Source organism: Marmota marmota, unplaced genomic scaffold, assembly GCF_001458135.2.
Source record: "Marmota marmota marmota unplaced genomic scaffold, marMar, whole genome shotgun sequence".
NCBI classification, from domain to species: Eukaryota; Metazoa; Chordata; class Mammalia; order Rodentia; family Sciuridae; genus Marmota; species Marmota marmota.
In genome coordinates this window covers 30,211,897-30,229,094 of record NW_026000229.1, presented here as the reverse complement: position 1 = coordinate 30,229,094, position 17,198 = coordinate 30,211,897, and the positions used below count along the sequence as shown (strand labels likewise).

General features: G+C 36.0%; 1 protein-coding gene across 3 annotated transcripts in view; it reads left to right on the top strand.

Moving 5' to 3' along the window:
* Positions 1-17,198, top strand: part of Galk2 (galactokinase 2) — a 101,840-nt gene that overhangs the window by 31,017 nt on the left and 53,625 nt on the right. For 2 of the 3 annotated variants that reach the window (XM_048793167.1, XM_015480096.2), the window contains exons 4-5: positions 11,100-11,190; positions 14,337-14,483. In XM_048793167.1, the coding sequence (XP_048649124.1) occupies positions 11,100-11,190; positions 14,337-14,483 (238 nt within the window). The remainder of the gene's footprint in view (positions 1-11,099; positions 11,191-14,336; positions 14,484-17,198) is intronic. The other variant, XM_048793168.1, reaches the window with a different exon arrangement.

Below are 17,198 nucleotides of genomic sequence, written 5' to 3'. Positions count from 1 at the left end.
GGGCGGCGGCTGTGCTCCTCCTCCAATTGGGGTGATCTGTCTACCACACTGGTGGGCCGCTGGGTCTGTTCTCCAGGTTGCAGGTTTGCCTACCTTGCAGGCGCGGGCAGCGGCTCTGCCCCTCCTCCAATTGGGGTGATCTTTCAACTAGGCCGGCTGGCTGCTGGGCCCCTTCTCCGGGATGTGCGTTCTGCCTACCTTGGGGGCGGCAGCTGGGCCCTTCCTCCAATTGGGGTGAAGTGTCTACCATGCCGGTGGGCCGCTGGTCCTGTTCTGCCAGTCGATCCCAGGTCTGCCTACCTTGCAGGCGCAGGCAGCGGCTCTGCTCTGCCCCTCCTTCAATTGGGGTGACATGTCTACCACGCCGGCGGGCCCTTGGGCCTGTTCTGCCGGTCGGTCGCAGGCCTGCCTACCTTGCAGGCGCGGGCGGCGGCTCTGCTCTGCCCCTCCTCCAATTGGGGTGATGTGTCTACCATGCCGGCGGGCCGCTGGGCCTGCTCTGCCCTTGTTGTGTTCTTAATAGTTGCCATTTTGACTGGAGTGAGATGAAATCTTATATTAGTTTTGATTTGCATTTCTCTAATTGCTAGAGATGTTGAACATTTTTTCATATGTTGATTGATTGGGTTATTTGGTTTTATGGTGTTAAGATTTTTGAGTGCTTAATATATCCTAGAGATTAGTACTCTATCTGATGTGCAAGTGGTAAAGATTTGCTCACATTCTGTAGGCGCTCTCTTCACCTCACTGATTGTTTCTTTTGCTGAGAAGAAGCTTTTTAGTTTGAATCCATCCCATTTATTGATCTTGGTTTTAATTCTTAAGTTATAAGAACCTTATTAAGAAAGTTGGGACCTAATCCGACTTGATAGAGATTTGGGCCTACTTTTTCTTCCATTAGGCGCAAAGTCTCTGGTTTAATTCCTAGGTCCTTGATCCACTTTGAGTTTTGTGCATGGTGAGTGATAGAGGTTTAATTTCATTCTGTCACATGTGGATTTCCAGTTTTCCACCATTTGTTGAAGAGGCTATTTTTTTCTCCAATGTACGTTTTTGGCACCTTTGTCTAATATAAGATAACTGCAGTTATGTGGGTTAGACTCTGTGTCCTCTATTCTGTACCATTGGTCTAAAAGTCTATTTTGGTGCCAATACCATGCTATTTTTGTTTCTGTTACTCTGTAGTGTAGTTTAACGCCTGGTATAGTAATGCCACCAGCTTCATTCTTCTTGCTAAGGATTGCTTTGACTATTCTGGGTCTTTTATTTTTTTCCAGATGAATTTTATGACTGCTTTTTCTATTTCTATAAGGAATATCATTGGGATTTTGACTGGGATTTCATTAAATCTGTATAGTGGTTTTGTTAGTATGGTCATTTTGACAATATTAATTCTGCCTATTCAAGAACAAGGCAGATCTTTCCATCTTCTAAGGTCTTCTTTAATTTCTTTCTTCAGCGTGTTGTAGTTTGCATTGTAGAGGTCTTTCACCTCTTTTGTTAAAATTTATTCCATAATATTCCTAATATTGTAAATGGTGTAGTTTTTTTTTTTAGTTTCTTTTTTAGTGGATTTATCACTGATATACAGAAATGCCTTTGATTTATGGGTGTTGATTTTATATCCAGCTACTTTGCTGAATTCGTTTATTAGTTCTAAGAGATTTCTGGTGGGATGTTTTGGATCTTCTAGGTATAGAATCATATAGTTGGCAAATAGTGATAATTTGAGTTCTTCTTTTCCTATCCATATCCCTTTAATTTCTTTCATCTGTCTGATTGCTCTGACTAGAGTTTTAAGAACTATGTTGAATAGAAGTGGTGAAAGACGGCATCCCTGTCTTGTTCCAGTTTTTCGAGGGAATGCTTTCAATTTTTCTCCATTTAGAATGATGTTGGCCTGGGGCTTAGCGTAGATAGACTTTACAATGTTGAGGTATGTTCCTGTTATCCCTAGTTTTTCTAGCATTTTGAACATGAAGGGATGCTGTATTTTATCAAATGCTTTCTCAGCATCTATTGAGATGATCATATGATTTTTATCTTTGAATTTATTGGTGTGATGAATTACATTTATTGATTTCTGTATGATGAACCAACGTTGCATCCCTGGGATGAACCCTACTTGATCATGGTGCACTATCTTTTTGATATGTTTTTATATTTGATTTGCCAGAATTTTATTGAGAATTTTTGCATCTATTTTCATTAGAGATGTTGGTCTGAAGTTTTCTTTCTTTGATATGTCTTTGTTTGATTTTGGACTCAGGGTGATATTGGTCTCATAGAATGTGTTTGGAAGTGTTCCTTCTTTCTCTATTTCATGAAATAGTTTGAGAAGTATTGGTGTTAGTTCTTCTTTAAAGATCTTATAGAACTCAGTTGTATATCCATCCAGTCCTAGACTTTTCTTAGTTGATAGGCTTCTGATGGCATCTTCTATTTCCTTGCTTGAAATTGATCTGCTTAAATTGTGTGTATCATCCTGATTTAGATTGGGCATATCATATGCCTATAGAAATTTATCGATGCCTTCGATATTTTCTATTTTATTGGAGTACAATTTTTCAAAACAATTTCTAATTATCTTCTCTATTTCTGTAGTGTCCATCATAATATTTCCTTTTTTATCATGGATGTTAGTAATTTGAGTTTTCTCTCTTCTTCTCTTCATTAGCATGGCTAATGGTTTATCAATTTTATTTATTTTTTTCAAAGAACTAACTTTTTGTTTGGTCAATTTTATGAATTGTTTCTTTTGTTTCAATTTCATTGACTTCAGCTCTGATTTTAAGTATTTCCTGTCTCTTACTGCTTTTGGGATTGATTTGTTCTTTTTTTCCTAGGGCTTTAAAATGTAATGTTAGGTCATTTATTTGTTGACTTTTTCTTCTTTAAAGGAATGAACTCCATGCGATGAACTTACGTCTTAGAACTGCCTTTGTAGTGTCCCAGAGATTTTAATATGTTGTATCAGTGTTCTCATTTACCTCTAAGAAGTTTTTAATCTGTTTTTTTAGGTCTTTTGCAATCTATTGTTCATTTAATATTATATTATTTAGTTTCCAGATGTTGGAGTAGTTTTATTTTTTATTTTATCATTGATTTCAAATTTTATTCCATTATGGTCTGAAAGAATGCAGGGTAGTATCTCTACTTTTTTGTATTTACTGAGATTTGCTTAGTTTCTTTGTTTAGCTTTTGTTTGGATGATCTATCCAGTGGTGAAAGAGGTGTGTTGAAGTCACCCAGAATTATTGTGTTGTGGTCTGTTTGACTCTTGAACTTGAGAAAAATTTGATTGATGAACGTAAATACTCCATTGTTTGGGGCATTTATATTTATAACTGTTACGTCTTATTAATGTATGGTTCCCTTAAGCAGTATGAAATGTCCATCTTTATCCCTTTTGATTAACTTTGGCTTGAAGTCTACTTTATTTGGTATGAGGATGGAAACCTCTGCTTGCTTACGTAGACCATGTGAATGGTATATTTTATCCCAACCTTTCACCTTTTGTCTGTGGAGGTCTTTTCCTATGAGATTAGTCTCTTGAAGGCAGCATATTGTTGGGTCTTTTTTTTTTTTTTTTTTAAAAATCCAATATACCAGCCTATGTCTTTTGATTGGTGAGTTTAGGCCATTAACATTTAGGGTTATTATTGAGACATGATTTGTATTACCAGTCATTTTTGTTTAATTTTGGTATTTAGCTTTACTTGGTTTCTCCTTTGTTTGGCTTTTCCTTTATTGTTGTTCTTCCCTTGGCAGATTTTCATTGTTGTTTTTCATTTCCTCCTTGTGGAATATTTTGCCAAGAATGTTCTGTAGTGCAGGCTTTCTTGCTATAAATTCTTTTAGCTTTTGTTTATCATGGAATGTTTTTATTTCATCATCAAATTTGAAGCTTAAGTTTGCTGGATATAAGATTCTCGGTGGGCATCCGTAAATTTTTAGAGCTTTGTATATCTTGTTCCAGGGTCTTCTGGCTTTGAGAGTCTGAGTTGAAAAATCTGCTGAGATCCGAATTGGTCTTTCCTTATAGGTAATCTGGTTTTTCTCTCTTGTGGCCTTTAAAATTCTATCCTTATTCTGTAAGCTAGGCGTTTTCATTATAATGTGTCTTGGTGTAGATCTGTTGTAATTTTGTACATTCAATATTCTTTAGGTCTCTTGTATTTGATTTTCCAATTTATTCTTCATGCTTGGGAAATTTTCTGATATTATCTCATCGAAGAGATTGTGCATTTCTTTGATTTGAATCTTTGAAATTTCCTCTATCCCAATAAATCTTAAATCTGGTCTTTTGATGGTATTCCATAATTCTTAGATGTTCTGTTCATGGTTTCTTACCATCTTCACTGTGAGGTCAACTTTATTTTCAAGATTGTATATTTTGTCTTTATTGTCTGTGGTCCTGTCTTCTAAGTGATCTAGTCTGTTGGTGATACTAGCTATTGAGTTCTTTTATTGTTTCTATCATTTCCAGGATTTCTCTCTCTCTCTCTCTCTCTCTCTCTTTAAATATCTCTATCTCTTTCTTGAAGTAATCTCTTGCAACCTGTATTTGCTCTCTTATCTCTTTGTTGGTGTGATCAATGGTTGCCTGAATTTGTTCTCTTATCTCTTTGTTGGAGTGATCAATTTTTGCCTGTATCTGCTCAGTTCTTTAATTTAAAGTTCATTCTTTAATTCCCAAATCATTTTAGTTATGTATATTTTGAATTCCTTCTCTGACATTTTACCTATTGCACTATCTATGGATTCTATTATTGTAGTATCTTGGTTTGTTTGGGGCACTTTCCTCCCTTGTTTTTTCATGATATCTATGTGTTTTCCTCTCTTGCAATGTAGATCTGCAGTATTACAGCTTCTGCCTTATTATAGTATCCCTACAGTTTACCAATACCTTGCTTTTAAGGGAGAGAACAATATTACAGCACTCAATGTACCAAAAGTGCAGTCATATATCAGTTAGCTTCTATTTTTACATTAATAGTTTTGTCACTATAATCAGAAATGATGAGTTTGGTTATCTTCTACCATATAGTCAATAGGTTTGCATAATGGTTTACAGTTTCTGATGGTGAAAGTGGGGATTGGGGGGTTGGCTGAGATGTTTATGAGGTAGGATGTGAGAATATGGAGGTATTAGATTATATGACTAGTGAGAGGGTAATCATAAGAAGTTGGCTGTTAGTGGGGCAACAAGAGATAGGCAACACCTTGCAAGACTCCTTGTTATCTCAGCAACAGGATAACTATTAGCACCCCTGGTAGACAAACCTCTGGTGCAGCCAGGCCCATAGGGAATTTGGTGACGTCTTACCAGGTCCTTATTGTTGTCCCTTGATAGAAGCAGTGCTATCCCAGTTTCATGGCGGTGGCAGCCTCAAGTCTATTTGTCTCCTGATATTGGCTGGGGAGCCACGCTTTGGTGAATAAGGAACCTCAGTGCAGGGTGGCTCTCTGCGCAGGCCGGGGGTGTCTCTCCCTCCAGATATCCAGGCTGTGGTGGCACAGGGTGGGCGGGATCTCCCTCCGGAAATATGGCCTGTGGTGGCATAGGGTGAGTGGGCTCTCCCTCCCATTGAAATTTTAACCATGCTTCTAAATGTGTGGTAGTATCACTGTGTTTTTAAATTTTAATTTAATCTAACTAGTGATGTCAAAATCTTTTCTTGTGCTTATTTGCCATATGGATGGTTTAATCAGCTTTTTTGCTGCTGTAACTAAAAAAACCCCAATAAGAATAATTTTAGAGGAGGAAAAGTTTATCTGGGGGCTCGCTGTTTCAGAGATTTCAGTCCATAGATAGCTCCATTCTTCAGGGCTCAAGGTGAGGCAGAACATCATGGTGGAAGAGTATGGTGGAGTGAAACAGCTCAAGACATCACACCAGGAAGCAGAGAATAGACTAAGCTCATATGTATACCACAAAGGCATGCCCCCTATTATACACTTCCTCCAGCCATGCCCTACCAGCCTACAGTTACCACTTAGTTAATCCCTATAAGGGGAGTAATTCACTGATTGGGTTAAGGCTCTCATAACCCAATCATTTTACCTCAAAACTTCTTGCATTGTCTCACACATGAACTTTTGGGTACACCTGTTATCTAAACCATAACATTCTGCCCCTGGCTCCCAAAACTTCATGCTCAATGTGAAATACATTTAGTCCATTTCCAAGAGTCCTCATAGTTTCAACCATTTGAGTATTGCTCAAAAGTTCAATTCCAAAGTCTGTTCAGAGACTCAAGGCAAACTCTCAGCAGGAGCTCTTGTAAAACTTAAAAGCAAGTTACATGTATTGATTATATAAAGACACATAGTAAGCATTTCCATTAATACTGGTATAGAACCAAAACAAGGCCAAAATCCAGCTGGGCAAGGAAGTCTTGTAGCTTTATGTCCAGCATCTATAGCACACAGTATCCTGATGTTATCTCCAAAGGGCTTGTGTAGCTGTGCTTCTATGGCTTTGCTGGTTGCAGTCCACATTGGCTTGTCTCAGCCCAATTCCTGCAGCTTTCCTTGGCAAAAGTCCCATGTTACTGGCAATTTTTATTCTTCGGGGTCTCCACTGCAACTTTAACTTCCTCCTCACATCTTCCTGCATTGCCTTCTCAGAGGCTGCCTTCTGGGACTCCAACTCTACTACACTTTGCCTGGCCTCCCAGTCCTTCTCCTTTGAAATCTTGGTGGAAGCTTCTGTGACCCTCTATCTTTGGCATCCTGCAATCCTGCCAAACCAGCACCATGTGGTTGCTGCCAATGTCTGCCACTATCTTGAGCAGTAGCCAAGCCTCCAGTGACCATGCTTAGCAGCTTCCGAGTGCCTGTGTGGCTGAGCATGGTGAAACAACTTTCTAGGCTGTCCTGTGCAAGCAGGTTGCCCCACTGATCTCTGCTCAAAGAAACTTTAACTTTTACACCCTTGAGCCTGAGATGGGTGTGGTCTTGCCAGTTCCTGAGAGCCCACAATCCATCTTTCTTTTTGTTAATGGTCAAAGTCTGTAGTGTTTCTTTAATGGCTGTAATGTCTTTAACAACCACACATTCCTTAGCCCTGGTTTTACCTACAGTTTTCTGGTCAAATGCAAGTTTTTCAATCTTTATGCATCTGTTTATCACAATTAACTTTGCTAAAAGCCACCAGCAATATCCATGGCACCACCTGAATACTATGCTGCTTAGAAATTCCTTCTGCCAAATTAAGCAGTCCCTCACTTTAAAAATCAGCCTCGCAGAAATTCTCAGGACACAAGCAAAATGCAGACAGCTTCTTAGCCAGAATTTAACACTAATGGTCTCTATTTAATTTCCAATTGAGTTCTCCTTCTCTGAAACCTCATGACCCCAATCTTTGCTGTTCATACTCAATTCTGGTCTTCTAAACTCCCATCAGAGTTGCCCAATTAAGGCCCACTACAACATTTTAATGCTTTTCCAGCTTGCATCGCTAACTTTCCAAAATTCCTCCCATGAATTCTAAAAAGCTGTAAAAGATTCTAAACCACATGGTCAGGTTAGTTGCAGCAGTGACCCCACTCCTGGTACCAATTTCTCTTCTAGCTGTTTCATTACTGGGACCAAAAGACTTGACAAAAACAATTTTAAGGAATAAAAGTTTACTTGGGGGCTCATGGTTTCATAGCTCTCAGTCCATAGATTGCCTACTCTATTCCTCAGAGCTCTTGGTGATGCAGAACATCATAATAGAAGAGTATGGTAGAGGAAAGTGGCTCAGGACATGGCCAGGAAGCAGAGAGAGCTCTGTATCACAAATGGATGCCCCCCAGGGACACACTTTTCTAGCCACATCCTACCTTTCTACATTTACCACTCAGTTAATCCCTATCAGGGATTATAACCCAATATATAGCTCTCATAACCTAATCATTTCACTTCTAAACCTTCTTGCATTGTCTTACACAGGAGTTTTGGGGTACACATATTTAAACCATAGCAATAGATATGTTCATTGTTGAAGGATTTATGTAAATCTTTGCCCATTTTTAGTTTTTTTTTTTAGTCTTATATTATTATTGACCCAGTAAGAGTTTCTTGTGTAGTATAAGTCCTTGTCAGACATGTTTTGCAAATATTTTCATCTGGTATATGACTTAAATTTTCACTTTCTTTACCATGTCTTTTGAGGAAAGAAAGATTTTATTTTAGTTAACTTTTTAATTGTACATTATAATTACTAGTGAGGAGAAAAGAAAAATTTTGATGAAATCCTATGATTTCTTTTATAATTTATATTTTTTAACTGTACTAAAGAACTCTTTGCAAAATCCAAGATCATTTAAAGATTTCCCTATGTTTTTTTCTAAAAGATTTCTAGATTTAGCTCTTACATTTAGGTATATGATCCATTTTTAGCTCATTTATGTATGTACTATGAGATAAATGTTGTGATTTGTTTTTGTGCATATAGCAATCCAGTTATTTCCCATCACTTATTGGCATAAAGATAGACAAATAGACCAATGTGAGAGTCTATTTCTGTATTCTATTCTATCCCATTGACCTATTTTTATTTCATTAACATACTGTCTGATAACTATAGCATTATAACACATCCTGAAATCAAGTGGTATAAGTCTCCTAATGTTGTCTTTTTCAAAGTGATTTGGTTATTCTAAGTCTTTGCCTAGTAATTTTAGAATTAGCTATTCAATTTCTATGAGAAAGCATGCCAAGATTACGATTAGAGTTATACTGAATATATAATTTGGGAGAGAATTGGCTCTTAGTAATTTTGAATCTTTCAGTCCATGAATCTTTCTCCCCTTTTATTTAGGTCTTCAGTTTCTCTTAGAAATATTTTGTCATTTTCAGGATACATTTCTTTTACATCTTTTGTCAAATTTCTAAATATTTCACATTCTTGATGCTATTATTATTGTACATTTTCTAGCCCTATACCAGTCATACAAACAGGATAGACACTAGGAAAATGTTGGAAGAACAAGTGAATGAATGAGTAAAATATATAAGTGGAAAGTATCAATGTAGTGAATCATTTATGCTCATTTTCAGGAACTTTATTCTCAGAATTCTACAACATGGGGGCAGGAATAGAGAAAACATACAGATGATAGAATACAGGAGTGAGGTTGCTGGGAAAATGAGTGACCGGGTTTGAAATGTAGGAAATGACTAAGCAGAAAGGCCAGACAAGGATACTGGAAAAAGCAATAATTAATTAGCTAATTAAAGAGCGTTTTTTCCCCCCTATGACAGACAGCCTATACCTTTAATTCTGTAGGAATTTGAACTATTCAACTTTTTCCTTAATGTTGCTTATCTAGCTTTCTACCTCTTTACAGTTTTCTTCCACTTTTCCGAATATACACATTTTCTTTTCTTTATGACTTTCAAGATCCTCTCTTAACTAGGAACACAGCCCATCAGATTTGCTAACATAAATTTTATCTGCTTCCAAATTCTGTAACCCTTTGTTGACTTCCATGGGTAATAACAGAATGAAATGTTTGTGAGCTGAAGTCAGACTGTGTCCTTGGAAAGTCACTAAACTTTTCTGAGCCTCCTGAAAGGCCTTTCCTCTTTGTCCACTGCTGGACTATAGAAATAATACCCTTTCAGCCTCATATCCCACTTCATATTACACATTATCACATAACTGTACTGTCTGGTAGTGGTTTGTATTCATGGCATCCTGGCTACATTACAAATTCTTAAGACAAGTCCTCTGCCTTTTACCTTTATATTCCTCTGCATATCTTGCGCACTTAAGTGATCAGTCACTATTTTTTTGGTAGAGATGATGTATTCATGTTACTGAGTTAAGAAATGCATGGAAGGTATTGATTTAAAAGACTGGCACATAGTAGATATTTAGTAAATTATATGGAAAACATTGATTCAACATGGGGGATCTTGCCTTGCTTTCCTCTTTTCTACTGATCCTTGCAACATTCCTATATTTTATTCTTTGACTGTCTATTTATTTGTCTTTCATTTCAAGTTTTCTTCACAGAAGTCACAAAATAGTGACTAAGAAGACTGAACACATATCCAGGGATATATCCTCAATGCATTATATCAAGGAAGCACACGATATCCTTTTATTGGTGATGTTAATTTTGAATATTTGGTTAAGGTGATGTCTGCCAGATATTTTTTACCATAAAGTTATTATTTTTTTAATTAAAAATATTTGGTGGAGATGCATTTAGACTATGTAAATATCTTTTTCTCATTAGATTTTTTAAAAAAATATTTATTTTTTAGTTATCGCTGGACACAATATCTTTATTTTATTTATTTATTTTTATGTGGTGCTGAGGATTGAACCCAGGGCCTCGCACGTGCTAGGCGAGCGCTCTACCACTGAGCCACAACCCCAGCCCCATCATTAGATTTTTACTCTGTAATTTTAACATCTATTGATGATTTTTTCCTGAAACAATTATCATAGAATTCAGCATAAAGTGATTTTTTTATTTCTGTAATTTCTTCTACATTTATTTGTTGGCATTTTGATACAAAAAAGAGTTTTCTCTTTCATTTAGCTATTTATTCGTTAATTTATATTAGTATAGACTCATAGAATCTTACCCCCCAGTGTGTTATGATCCATTAGAATAATTATTTGTTTTGCTTGTTATTTCTTTTTCTTAAATTCCACAGATGGTCAAATAGGATGGGTGGCAGAGAGTGTGGGGAAAGAGGGCTTTGAGTACTCCTGTTTCAGTTGGGGGTCTGCCAAACTGCAGGCCCAGAGGATAAAGCATTCATGTGGTTTACACCAACTTAACAAGGACTAACATGAAAGAGAAAATGGTTGTAGATTATACTAAAATATATTGGTTCCTCTCTGTTTCAGGAAATAAAAGAGGTCAGTTAAAGGCAGTTTAGTCATTAAGGCTACTACAACTTCCTCTCTTAACTTTTAGCAGCTGGAGATGTTCATTGTTTTGGAGTAGACTGAAGTACATATATTGAAAGTAAAGGGAAAAGGAGATGTCAGTATCACTCTCTTAGCACAAGATGGCAGTAGTCTGCCATTGATTTCGCAGTTTAAGGCCTCAGGTTTAAATTAATGGTAGCTTTTGTTTTTGCAGGGACTTTAGTACTAGTGCGAATAACATTCAGATTGACCGAACAAATCCTTTGTGGCACAACTATTTCCTATGTGGATTTAAAGGAATTCAGGTAAATTGGTTCATAAGGTAATGCTAGCAGTTGAGATTATTGGGTATATTATGTCACATTTATTTTATTTACTGTATCATTTTGGTCTCCTCTCGATACTAACTGAGGTTTCTCTTCTATTTTTGCTAACTTATGTTTCAAAAGGCAGGAAGATATGACTGTTTCTGGGTTGTATTCACAGAGGGCAGCATTGGGCTTTCATATATTTGGCTATTCATAAATCAGGTGCATCTGACAACATCTGTCTGGTTAAATCTTTAAATTGTGTTTTTAAGTCATGTTTTCTGTTAAGGATATATTCTAATAAATTTTTTATAGTTTTTTCTTTGGATATATAGAAGTATATTGTAAGGATTTAGGGTTGGACAGCCCCAGATTTCAATCTGGGCTCTATCCAGCTATATTAATTTAACCTAAGTCTCAGATTTACTTGTAAAATGATGTCACTGCTATCCCAAAAGAGTTGTTACAAGGATGACAGAGTTCTTGATGCCTGTAGGACTTCATTAAATGGTAACTAGTATTATTATTGCGACTCCAGGTAGGGTTAAAAAAAAGATGTAGTGAAATGTATTTGTACAAGTAGTGTCCTAGAAACATTAAATAATTACCTTGAAAATCTCTAATGCCATGTGCGAGAACAGGAAAATGTATATCTCCATTTTCTCTCATAATTAAAAAACTATGAATGATATCTCTATTTTCTCTTATAATTAAAAAAGTATGAAGACAAACAGAAAAATCAATATTTGCTGTTTTTAGAACGACTTTCATATTTCAGTATGTGTTTTAGATGTAGTGACTCTTGTTTAGAATCATAGGTCAATGATATTAAGAAGTGAGTCAGTAATAAACAAGCTAACCTAGATTTTAGAGACCTTGTGTTCCTAACTGCCTGCTGGTCCTTTCTGAAACTTTGTCAGGAGTAGCCTAGAACTTAATGACCTGTCATTACAGAAATGCATCAAAATTTTATCTGATGTGTAGTCCTATACTCTAATTCTGGTCTTAGAGTTACCATATTCACTTCTTTTTTGTGTATGTGTCTCTCTCCCAGACACAAGGTCATAAATTATGGGAGAAATTATTGGTGGGTTTTAATCTTAAAATCATCTGGTTTATCCTATACATTAGTGGGAATTTGGAAGTGTTTGCCTGGCAAATGCAATAAGATCTTCTTATAACAACATGATTTTTTTTGTAGCAGATGGATAAAGAGGCCTAAATAATGAGTGTTGTTTTGTGTTGCTTTTGAGCCTTCTAGGGTTTAAAGCCTGCCTCTTTGGTTTGACAACTTATGTGTAGAAAAGCAGGTTTGTACAATGAACTTTTGGCAGAAGAGCAATTTAAATGTTAGCCTGTTCAGAAATCTTAATACTAGAAAGTTCCAGAGGATAATCTGTTTATATGAAATTGAACATGTTATCCTTTTGGGATAGAGCTATTACAGAATTTGGCACAACTCATGTGCGTTTTTGAATCTGTTGTACATTTTAATTTAAACATTGCGTGATAAGTTTGTAAGTATGATTCACATTCAAGACACCCTGTGGATCAGTTTATAGTTAAATATATAGTATTTTCCAAGGATTACTTTTTTAAAACAAGCTGTCTGATGTTTGGTATGAAAGGGCATTGGCAACAGCAGTGTTTCAGTTTATAATTTGTTTGTATTTCTGGAAGGAAATTTTTAGATGACTTGAAATCAAGAAGAGAAGTACATCCAAGTGAATCTCTTCTTTTGTGGTGCATGAGTTTTGCCAACTAAGAAAAAAGGACAAAAAAATTAAGAAGAAAAACTCTTTTATTTGCAGAGTTTTGTTGTTACTTTGGTTATTCTAACTAGTTTATTGAAATTTCTCCCTAGAATAATATGTCTGATGAAATGCATAATTAGGCAATATAATAGTATTTCATTCTTTGGTCTTGAGTTGTTTGAGTAATTTGTGAAGATGATGGTACTTTTTCTTAAGGAGGAGGTAACCTTAAATTTATTTTTAATCCTATTCCACAAAGGTTGCGATATCATCCAAAGTGTCCTAGTCTTAGATATTCCTGTAAGTATGTTAGAACTTTCCACCCTTATTTATTTATTTTATACCTTTATTTTATTTATTTATTTTTATGTGGTGCTGAGGATCGAACCCAGGGCCTCATACGTGCTAGATGAGCCACAACCCCAGCCCCAGAACTTTCCACCTTTTAAGTCAGAGTCTAATTTGTAGAAACAGTTTTCCTGCCTCATTTGGAGTCTGCATTCTCATTTGTGGTTGAATTATAATTTGACTGTCTTTATAGCTACCATATGGCTAGATTGTATCTATAAACTCTACTAAAAGATCTGGATTTCCTCATATAGCTGACTTATATTAAATCACGGTGACAGTATGCTGGCCTAGGTTTCTAACTGTGGGAGAGAAGTTCTCAACTGGGAATCAGAGACCTGGGCCCTACTCCATGTGTGATCTTGGAAAAGTCTCTGAATTTGCTGGTGCTTAGGTTTTTTTTTTTTTTTTTTTTAAATAAGTAAGATAGTACTGAGAAAGTTTGGAGCTCTTTTTCTTCAGATGGCTTTCGAAGCAAGATACTCTATGGAAACATGCCACTGTGTAGGCATGTTTATAATAACAGTGCTGATGATGTGTGCTAATGATTGTGTATTTCTTGTTTTTGGTAAGCTTAATTATAACTACTTTTTGTATTTTTTCCATATTTGTTCAAATCAGTAGTCAAGAAAAAGAACATTCATGGCAATTTCAGGAAATGAATCAGTAGCTTTTTGATGAAAAAAGGAAAAAATAATCTTCAGATGACCTTAGTCTAAGGGCAAGAGCCATTAAATCAAATTATCATGTGTCGTCTCCACTACTTTGAATCATATAACTAGTTTCTACAAATGTGATAGTAAATTTGTTGATAAACTTTTAAAAAAATATTTAATTTTTAGTTTTAGGTGAACACACAATATCTTTATTTTATTTCTATGTGGTGCTGAGGATCGAACCCAGTGCCTCCTGCATGCTAGGCGAGGACTCTACCACTGAGTCCCAGCCCCAGCCCTTATTGGTAAACTTTTGAAAGAAGATTTTGATACTCATTGAATTCAACTATGAAACTACTATTGCTATTTTTCCTTATATTTCTAGGAACACTTTGGTCTTAGTAACCTGACTGGAATGAACTGCCTGGTAGATGGAAATATCCCACCAAGTTCTGGCCTCTCCAGCTCTAGTGCTTTGGTCTGTTGTGCTGGCTTAGTGACACTTACAGTGCTGGGAATGAACCTATCTAAGGTAACTGCCTTTCATAGTAAACCTCACAGAATCCTCTTTTATGGCATTAGCATCCAAATCTCAAAATCAGCATGTCTTCCTTGATTGAAAAACTTTTGTCTTACTTGAAAGGACTACATATGTGGATAAACACTGCAGCCTAAGAAGTCTTGCCTGTGATGAAACACTATAAGGTAACTGATATTTTCCAAACTGAGTGAACAGGTCTATGAATTACTGTATTAAAATACTCTTGATTAAATATGGTTTTTGAATGCAAGGATTTTTTTTTTAAAGGTTACCTCATTAACAAGTTAATTTAGAACAAGAAATTCTAGTCCTCATGGTTGGGCCTGCTTATTTTCACCCAAAACTTTAAATTAAATATTTGACAAGCAGTGGGTAAAAAGGGTAAAGAATAGGTAATAAAGGAAGTGAGCAGCGTATTTGTCTATGTGAGTAGGTTAGTCACTGAAATAAACTTAAAAAATTGCATTTCAAAGGGGAAATGCTTATTTAAAGGAAATATAAATCCTACAAGAGGTCAGAAAGCCTTAACTTTATAAGTTCACATAAATCTCTGACTTTTCAGTTCAGAGCAGGTGTGCTCAGCTTTAATTAACACTTGGTGTTCTGGTTCAAATAAAGTGTTCTTATAAGTTCTTTTTATTCCATGTATAAACTATCAAGTTTACAGATGATTTGGGAACAGATTGGGCATCAGGCAGATCAAGAGAAAGTCAACCACAGCTTAGTTTCTTTAAAGCATGTTTAAACTTTCAGTTTGAAAATTTTATATATAGGCACACAAGGAGAAATGAAGGAGAAAGCAAAGATTCAGAATTCTATTCAATTTTTATGTGTAGATATCCATTATTATACCTTTGTAAGTAATGGTTTATTGGGGGAAAGGATAGCTTACTTTGTATTTGTTTTATGAGGAGAAAGGGAGGGAAAGGAAGTATCTATGTAAAATATGCCTTCCTGGGTACAACTTTTAATCTGATAGTTGGTTTGTTCATTATTCAATCATTTTTAGTGGCCACTTTGTATTATGTAACATTCAAAGCATTGGAGATGTAATAGGCATAATCTTTACCCTTATCATACTAATTATCTAAAAAAGACAAGTAAATAGGTAATTATAATAGAATGTGATAAGTGGATAATTAGCATGCTATGGAAGCAAATCTAACCCAGACCTAGAGAGAACAGGATCAAAGCTAAGGTATCAAGCATTCAAGGAATTGTAGATGCTAGTCAAGAAATACTGATGGTATAACACTGATAACATTAGATAAACATTTATTAGGTTGAGGGAAAATAATGTAAATTATCTAGAGTAAGAATGTTCATGGCTTGTTGGAGGAACTAAAAGGGACTCATTATGGCTGGAGCATATGGTAATTGGGTACTGGTTTTGAGATAAGATACTGGGCTTTGTAAACCATGTTGAGGGTTTCATCTTGAAAGTAGTAGGAAACCACTGCAGGGTTTTAGGAAGAGGGTAACATAATTGCATCTATGTTTTAAAAAATCATGCTAGCCATGTTATAAAGTCTGGATTTGAGGCTAACAATATTAACAGTAGGGAGGTGATTTGGTCTGGGATAATGGTAGTGAGAATGGAGAGAATTGGATAATAGAATCAAGGTATATCTTGGACAGAATCAGTAGGATTTGGTCACTGGGTATGGGGATAGGGAAAGCAAAGAATCAAGGATTAGGTTCAGGTTTCTGACTTGGTGTGATTCATTGGAATAAGGAATATAGATGGAAATTAGGTTAGAGGGGAAGCTGAAACATGGAGTATGAGGAATCTTTTGTGCATACTAATGGAGTTTTAAAGTATTTAGTTAATGAAAACAAATCTGTGGAGTGCTGGGGATGTAGCTCCAAGGTAGAGCATTGTCTACATGTTCAAGGCCCTGGGTTAAAACCACAGAACCGCAAAAACAAACAAACAAACAAACAAACAAACAAACAAACTCTGAAGGTGAGGAAGGGAGATCTGGACCTGAGATGATCAATTTAAGAACTATTAAATATATAATTGACTTTTGAAGCCATTGGAGGGGATGAGAACATCCAGTGGTGGAGTATAGATGGAAGGATAAGGGAGGCTAGGACAGAACCCCAATAAGCATGAACATGTAAGAGATGGGCAGAAGAAGAGATGTTCACTGAAGAAATCTAAGAAGTAGGAAAACCAGAAGGGTGAACCAACAGCAAAGACAAGGAAGAGAATGTTTCATGAAATGAAAGGCAATGTTGTCCACTGCTGTCAAGAGGTTAAGCAAGACAGGCCTGAGAAGTAGTCATTTAATATAGCAACAAAGAAGTTGAATAAAACCATGGCAAGAACAGTTTAAGATAGGAATGGGTTGAAGGGTCTATGAGAGGTAAGAAAGTAGAAAAGTTTGTTGGATCAAAAATTCCTGGCTATTCATGGAAAGAGATAATTTGATATCTGGAGAGAGATTTGAAGTTAAGGAATTCACTTTTTTAATGGGAGAATTGGTGAAACTAATTTTTTTTTTTGCATTTTTCTGACTCTTGATAATATGAATGTCTAATGCAAAAGAAAAAAAAAAGATAAATAAACACTTGAACTCTTGGAATTAATTCTGACTGTCTCTGTTTTCCAAGCAAAAAATAGCAAATATATTTTTATTGGAATTTGTAACTAAAATGCCTACAACATAAAGGGAATGGTATGTATATCCTGGCTTTCCC